Source organism: Notothenia rossii, assembly GCF_949606895.1.
Source record: "Notothenia rossii genome assembly, chromosome: 1".
Lineage (NCBI taxonomy): Eukaryota > Metazoa > Chordata > Actinopteri > Perciformes > Nototheniidae > Notothenia > Notothenia rossii.
This window is the reverse complement of record NC_136912.1, coordinates 60,060,508-60,069,078: the sequence shown is the minus strand read 5'-3', so window position 1 is coordinate 60,069,078 and position 8,571 is coordinate 60,060,508. Positions and strand designations below refer to the sequence as shown.

The window sequence follows — 8,571 nt, the reverse complement described above, 5'->3', positions numbered from 1 at the left end:
TGTGTTGTTTGTGTTTAATCTCTGCAGTGTGCAGTTCATGCTCACATCGTCTTCAGACTTATAGGGACAATTCCTTCAACATGATTCCATCTGAAAAGTAGACTTTGGAACAGCATCAGAGACGTATCCCCAGTAGTGTTAGTGTTACTTCCAAAATGTAATACAGTACATATTACTTATTACTGTCTTTATTAAGTAATAAGTTACATTACAATATTATTGTCTCTGAAATGTAATGAGTTACAATACTTTTATATTACTTTTGAGTTACTTTCACCAAAATAACTGCAGAGAATGGCTAGGTATTTTAAATGCTAAAATATAGTTTAGTGCAACTCATTATACATCCAGTGAAGGGCGATGTGGTATAGCATAACAGCTGTGTAGGCCCTTAAGGCTACTAACAACTTGTATTACACGGCTTAGTTGAATACTCGATTCTGATTAGTCAATTCAGAACACGTGACACGTTAATACAGTAGTACAGACCGCTGTTAAGGACTATAATGACCGTTGCTAAGGACGATCAAGAAAGAGAAAGGAAAAGAGGTTAAAAGAAGGAGCGCTGGACGTCAGATAAATCACCAGAAGAAGGCAGAGAGGAAGTAAACACTAACAGGAACACGGTATGGGCTCTGCAGAGTTTAAGGACTTGTTACTTGTTAGTGGATCAGAAACTGTGAACAGACTTGGACAGTGCTGCCGTAAAGTTGTTGTTGCAGTTCCAGAAATACGATAATTTTTAAGTCAATAAAATAATTTCAATTAATATTGGGAGTCGAGTCGTTAGTTTGTTTAGTATCTGGCCGCGTAATAAGCAGGATAATGTGCAGCGACCTTTTTTCGCGATGTTAGTGAATTATTAAAAACAAAACACCACTTAATTTCAGGTTAAAATGTGTTGTAATGTGCGTTACTGAGAATTGTAACAGGTTTTATATTATCCAAATTTCATTAGTAATGCATTATATTACTGCATTACAGCAAAAAGTAATACATTACTGTAACTCCGTTACTTTTGTAACGTGTTACACCCAACACTGATCCCCAGAGTAGATTGTTATCAATATGTCCTTAGAGGGATCCTGTTATGCTAATTTGGAGAAATCATATCAGCATTTAGTGCCTCTACTGTGACATGTCTCCATGCTTCAATGTTCAAAAGGCTCCTTCTTTTTCTCATACTGCCTCTTTTCACCCTCTGTCTGAAATTAGAGCTAAGTCTGCTCTGATTGGTTAGTTGGCCGGCTCTGTTGTGATTGGTCAACTGCCTAGGGATGTGTGGGAAAAGTCCCTCCTCTTAGTCCAATGTCAAGTACAAGTACAATGTCTTGGAGCGCTAGCCAATTAAGGCCCACGTGTCACTATGAAACAGAAATCAACAAAGGAGTCCAGTGTAGGCTTTTCAGGCAGGGGGGGGAGTTTGTGGGATAGAGATTTTAGCCGTTGCAGATCATTTACATGCACAAAAAATGATAACTCAACACAGGAAAGGGAAAATCCCAAAGAGCATAACAGGTTCCTTTAAATGAACGAACTGCACTCTGGATGTCATTTTTGGAGATCAAGTAAAACAGAATCAGTGCTTTTAGCCAAGTGCCGCAAATAACCTGCCACAAAATGTGTATCCCTGTGTAGCAAAGCAGATCCATACCATTATAGTCATCACAATTCCACTATACATAGAAGGCAAGTCTAATCAAGAGGCTAAACACACAGACTGAAATCCCCCAGGGACGGAAATGAATTCTCAGAAATGTTTGCAACAACTTCCTCAACTACACCCCTCGGCTTTCAATGATTTACTTATAAAGTTTTGTCAACAGAACCTTTTAAGAATGGCAAGTCACCCCTGAGAATGTTCGGTTAATAGATTATCTGATCTGGAGATTAAGCTGCATGGGCAGACTTTTGCAAAGGATTCAAAGGCTACCAGTAACCAAAGTTTATTAGCATTGTTAAAAACAGCTTTGTATGTTGCTCCATAAGATTTGTCACACAATCAGTGAACATTCTACAGAAAAAAGGATGAATCACTCAAGCCAACAATGCTGTATCGTAACTTTCAACTAACTTTGTTTTTATTATGTACGTAAGATGAAAGCTTGTACTCAATACATCTGGACCATGTGTTCTTTAGTTGTGACATCATTTCAGAACAAAATACCATGCATGACTAAATCCTCAAATAACATCCTTCTCAGCAGTCAGTGTAAACGCATTGAAATTTTACAAGCGCATTTTTTTACTTGAGGTTAGTTAAGGCAAGGTTATGATGATATGATACCCATTTATTCAGTAAACATTCCAAAGGGATTTTTCAGTGGCTCAGCCTTCAGGGAATTAGCTTGGGAACCGGAGGGACGCTGGTACCAAAAACGGAGTGTTGACTGAGAGGTAACAGTTTGCCTTCTGGGCCCTGCCGAGGTGCTCTTGAGCAAATAAGCCTCAGACCCCCACACTGCTAACCTGGTGGTGTTTAATAGCTTCTATTAGGACCAGGAACCCTATTCTAAATGTCAATGTGTGTGCCATGCTGTGCATGTATGTCATGATTTAAGAGGAATTCATTAAAATCCTCAATTTCCATAGTGGTTTCATTCAAGTTTTAGTTATCGTAACAACAGTTGAGTTAAGTTAAGACGTTGTTTACTTAACATATATGTGTACATGCTGAATACATTCTACAAACTGACCTCGAAACCAGTGATGGCTATCTGGTGCATGGAGTCGTTGACAGACTTGATGATGTCCAGCATGGTGGTCAGAGCCTCCTCCAGCTCAGCCGTCCCCTCGCCTTTATTGCATTTCAACATCTCCTGTAAGACAGGAAGGAAGAAGGAGGGGTGGTAGAAAGATCGAATAAGGCAGGGTAAAAGGAAGGAAACACAGAATAAAACACTACAATACCAAAGAGAAGTCCCAAAGGGAGAACATTATTGAAAATTACGGTTTGGGTCAGTAAGGTTGTGTATGAGGAGTGACTTTAGTTATTTGTTCCAAAGTGTTTCAATGTAATAAAAGTAAATGAGATATGAGAGATTGTATAGATAATTCCATTTCATTATTAACACTCCCTTAATAGTCCACTTGCCAACATTGTGAACCCAGGAATGTCGGACGTTTTTGTTTGATGTTAAAATGGTATACTATGGGACCCCAGCTGTGGCTTAACGAGCAATAATTAGTATAAATGCCTTATGGAAAATAGGTTGAAAACAGCTTGGCGGATTTCAATATATTAGAGTAGTTTCTGGGCTTTTTGGGGATGCCAAATACATTTCTGCCATTTTCAGGATCCAAAATGGCAATTTGAACCAGAAAGAGGCCATATTTGAACTCCTGGTGGCCGATTTTGAATAATTTTGAGTCGATTTTAAAGTTTTAGAAGACACTGGAATTGATTTGATCAAACAGATCATGCTTGATCAGCTTATCTATTGAAAATAGTTGAATAGTATACATCTTGGGATACTTCTGACGGCAAATATAAGAACATGTACATTTTAATTCACAGACCATCACACTCTGGTATTGGAGGTTAAGTGGCAGCTAAACCAAACAAAACAAAATATGGCATTTGACTAGGGATGGGTATCGTTAAGGTTTTAATGGTACTTTTATCGATACCGCTTATCGGTCCGGTCTTTTAACGGTACTCTTATCGGTTCTTTTGGAGAAAAATAAGGTAAACTAACTAAACAAATTATGAACAAAACTAACATTTATTTTTATTTAAATTAAATACATAATATTTCACATGAAAAGAAACAACAATGTTTTAACAAATCGTATTAAATAATCTGATGACAGAATAGCTGAAACTTTAACAAAATAAATAACTTGGTTATCTCTAATCATTAACCCATGTTTGTATAATTGAGTTAACACCATATGTTGCTGCTAGCATACATAATACCTGACGTGGAAAATGTACTCGTGGACAGAGCTACTAGAAAGACAGTCGAACCCGGTGCATTCCTCCGTCTGAAAGTGGTGCACTTTTGCTAAATGTTTAGACAAATTGCTCGTGTTACCGCCCTTACATGCTAAACTCTTATTGCACTTTTGGCAACGAGCATGGTCCACATCGAGACAGGTAAAGTTTAACCAAACCTCGAAGCGCGTTCTCTCGACCATCTCCTCCGTGTGTGTGTGTGTGTTGCTGCATGTAGCAGCTGCATGTGTGTAAACAATAGACTGGTGTAAACCTTCTTCTTCTTTAGTGTTTATTGGCGGGTAAACTAGAGATGGCAAATCCGGATCCTTTTATGGACTTGGAGTCTTATGAGTCAGTCATTTAAGAGATCCGGATCATACGAGTCATATGAGTCAGCATCACCAAGACAGTAGAAATCCTACCGGTGAAACCGAAAAGTTGTTGCATTTCACGAGCATATTAAACTGATGTTATATTAACCTCCGCTACACAGTGCCTTTTGCTTTAATAAAAAATGTTGATCACAAAAAAAAAGGGTTATTTGGCGATTTGGCGAATCTGAGTCTGCTGTTGACTCGTGCATGAGGACGAGTCTGCTGGATCTCTGGATCTGCTGCTATACGGTTACGGCTCTGAGTCCGCACGAGTCTGCTATGTTTTGCACAGTGAGTCAGGATTTGCGAATCTCTGAGTCTGCTGTTGACTCGTGCATAATATAGCCGCGGGAGCGGCTCCCGCGGCTCTGAGTCCACACGAGTCTGCAGGAAGTTTCACTGATCCGCGTCCCCTCCCCTGAGCCAAACGATAACTTCTGGAAGCTATCCTACTTGCTAAAGGGTAGGCAGATGGACTGGGGTACGTTGTAATGTTATTTTACATGTTATAAAGAGAGTAGCGAGTGACGCAATTGATAGTTTTAATTTGTACGTCACACCAGGTGTAGGACTCAAAGGACTCGGGTTAATGGAGAGGGGAGACTCGTCACGACCAGCTCATTTCTAGGATCCGGTTTAATGATCCGGATGAATCAGGACTCGACCATCTCTAGTGTAAACTGCCCCGCCCCCTAGCAAGCAGGCGGGGGAGAGAGATCGAAAATACTAAAAATAATCATGGACGCATTTTGCACTCTTTTTAGAAAGGGAGTTGGCGACACTAAAGCTGCAATATAATGTTTATTTAGCAATAATACATATGAAATATTTTTGACATGTCTCCAGTACCGATAAAAAGACCAACAACGTCGGAAAGAGCATCTTGCAGGTTGTTTTATTTCTACATTTATGATTAAACTTGCTTGAAAATTACAATTAAAAAAGTGAATGTGGGATTTGATATGTTTTACGAGACATAAGGGCAGGAATTCAGAGGGAAAGGAGCAATTTTGAGCTCTGCTCTTAAAAACTGTTTTTTTTTAAGGTCATATGTCAAACGCGTCATATTACATCACAAAGGGTAAACATCTCCGCTCTCTGACCGCGGGTATAGTTAGTAGTTGCGTTGAGTTGAGCGGTTGTGTTTTAGTGAGCTGGTATTTTTCGGTAGTTTTACATTGTATTTCACCATTTGTAATCATGGTGCAGTATTGTGTTTGTGCAGGTTGCACAAATACCAGCCTGTCAGGACATCGAGTCCACAGTAAAAAGGACCGGAGCTAGCGTTCGTTCCTGGGTGCGTTGTGCATCCACCTTCCTGCAGCACATACTCTCCACAGCTTTATCAGTAAACCCTATTACTTCTCTCTCCCCCCCCCCCCTTCGCTGCTCTCTCTCTCTCCCCTCCGGTACACGGCACCGTAAGACGTAGTGTGGAGTTGCATTAGGTAACGCTGTGGTGGCTGTACTGCTCAAGCCGTCTCCTTTGTGTTTGTTTGTTTCCCCCTGTCTGTGTTGTTTGTGTGTGCGTGGTGGCTGTCACTCCTGGCTCCCGGCTCAACCTCCACTCACCTGCTGCAATCAGCTGTGCACCCTCCCCGACTACACACCTGCTTTCCATCAAGCAATTTACAACGGCATATCAACGGAGGCTCCACAACCTTTCTCCGCCAGATCGTCAAGTATCAGCCGTATCTTGCGTCTCTCCTCCGGTACACAGCACCGTAGTGTGGAGTTGCATTAGGTAACGCGAGATACGGCTGATACTTGCGCATTAGTTTCTGTTATGGATCAGTATCAACAGTCCTGCCAGTAACGTTACTATATTATCAATGCTACTTTAGTTATAGCCTGATATATGATAGCTAACTTCACAATGTTGTGATGTGACGTTAGCTAACATTCTGTAGCTAATGCCGGTCACTCACCAAGATAGCTGCCCAGTTCTCCACTGGTTCTCCTCACACCACAGCTCAATTTCTCTCCGATGGCCGTTATGTCTTCTAATCCTTGGCTGCTCCTGGCCTCTTGGACGCCTAGCAGGCTCATAATTATAAGGTTGTGGTCCGTCATATGTATTCGAATATTCATGTTCAACTTCTTCTGTGTCTTCTGTGTCGAAACTAGCATTGGGATTCATGTTTATTAATACGTTACACCGGCCGCTCTCCCCCTTGTTTCCCCCATGTTACGTCACACGCCGAGGCTTTTTTACGCGGAAGTGAACATTTCTTACAAAAACGACGCCAGATGTCACTGTAGTGTATATTTCTGTATATTCTTTTGAAAATCTAGTGTATTCATCATTTTCCTACACATTTATTCACAGATGTCTTTAACCTGGAAGTTGCTCTTTAACGGTACCACTGTCTTTAATAATTCAGCCCCAGGGCCCGTTTAATATCGGGGCTCGGTACCCATCCCTACATTTGACTGTTTAACAGGTAGAACACATGAATCTTGGGAGCGCAAAAATAATCGGTGCAGAAATCTCGATTGTCCCACTCTCAATAGTGGTCAACTCAAAGAATGGTTGAGAAACAAACAGACGTGCAATCACCGCTAAATGCACTTTAATACAGGGGTATCTCCTCTTGCACTTTATGTATCTCTTGTATCTTCTCTTGCACTTGATATGTCATTGCTGCTATATTGTACTGCCATGTGATAAATACTTGTGTATGCTGCTCTTGCTCTTTTGCACTTTTTGCATATCATGTATTTGTTTTTGCTATGTTTATAAATGTGATTTTCTTAAATGTTTTATGTGAGGGATGCGGATGGAAAGTGGCTCAAAGCTAAATCTGGCATATTTACGCTTGAAATATCTATTGTTTTAAGTGTTCATTAATGTGCAATGTCCCTGCCAAATAAACGATTAAAATAAATAAATAAAATAAATAATCATTTCCAAACTGATTTTAGTTTAACTTGGAGCCTAAGTTTGCACCTTGGTTACAGTTAGAATGTCGATCCTCTACACTCCTAAATGATGGGTGTAGCAGAACACATGTACACCTCTGGGTTGAAAAGACTTAATGTGGCTCCAGTTGCAAAATGAGGAACTTTTAGGAGCCTTTCTCCTCAACGTTTGTCAAGTCTGTTTTTACTTCCTGTCTTTGTTTGTTTTCCCGCCTTTTCCCCGGTCTGTCCTAGCCTTATGAGTTCTACCTATTCCCCATCAGCCCTGCAAACACCTGACCTTCGGTACACCTGTACTTCCTCCTCTCATTTCTTCTGCTTTAAGTCCTGGTTTTTCTGTTGGAGTTTTATTCGTCTGGAAGTTCTGTTTTACCTTGCCTTGTCTGGACGAAGCCTTTAAACAAACGTAGTTTATATTCTATCTTTCTTTCTGCATTTGGGTCCACCTTTTCCGTGACTGCAAGATGTTACCTTGAGCATGAGTTGGTATTTGGTGATCCTCTGGACAGGCTTCAGCAGGTAGGCATCCAGAGAGAGTTTGTGGTCCAGCTTCTTCTGGCATTCCTGTTATCACAAACACCAAACATTCTCCATCAGGAAAGAAACAGGATATACCTACTTAACCTAGTGTTAAAGCTACAATAAGTTCATGTCAAAACACATCTGTCGCAAAATGGGAAGAGGTTGAAATGCTAGAGTCAGGTTGAACAGTGTTATCCTGGTGTATGGAACAAATATTGCAGTCTGACATCCTAAAGCAGGGGTGGGGAACCTCCGGCCCCCGGGCCGTATACGGCCCGCGAGACCATTTGGTACGGCCCTCGAGGTAATTTATAAACACACACAAAAAAAAGATTAAAGAAATCTAGACCGCAAAATAATTAAACAAGCGAGTGCCTGTTATTCCTGGCCAAGGTCAGGGTCCTTGAACACAACACGAGCCTAACGTGTCATCACGTGGTATATCTCTCGTCTGACAGGGGTGCAGTTCTGACGGAGAGCACCAGAACGCGGCTCCGGCACTTCAGATAAGGAGCCGTACACATGCCGCCGTTTTTGCGTAGCTGTGTCTTTAGTTGAAAGCCCAGTGGCGACCTGTTCATGTCATACTGATCATACAGTCAATAACTTTGTTGTTATTGCCATCTGGTTAGCTAGCTATGCTAACGAATATAAGAAGCTTTTTCTACAACCAGTGAGGTAAAGGCACATCTGTATATGATCATTATAGTTATAAAAAAACAAGAGAATAAAGTAAACAGGTATAAAATACTATATGACAGTAAAAAAAAGTTGTTATTAATAAACAAGAATACAGTTTGAAAGGGGAGTGAT

The 8,571-nt window shown here is 40.7% G+C and overlaps 1 protein-coding gene across 1 annotated transcript in view; it reads right to left on the bottom strand.

Annotated features, from left to right (window-relative positions):
- mcf2l2 (MCF.2 cell line derived transforming sequence-like 2) overlaps window positions 1-8,571 on the bottom strand; it is a 153,961-nt gene that overhangs the window by 30,565 nt on the left and 114,825 nt on the right. Inside the window, exons 20-21 of the mRNA XM_079650069.1 lie at window positions 7,708-7,800; window positions 2,697-2,819 (exon numbers count right to left, since the gene is read on the bottom strand). Of these exons, the coding sequence (XP_079506195.1) occupies window positions 2,697-2,819; window positions 7,708-7,800 (216 nt within the window). The remainder of the gene's footprint in view (window positions 1-2,696; window positions 2,820-7,707; window positions 7,801-8,571) is intronic.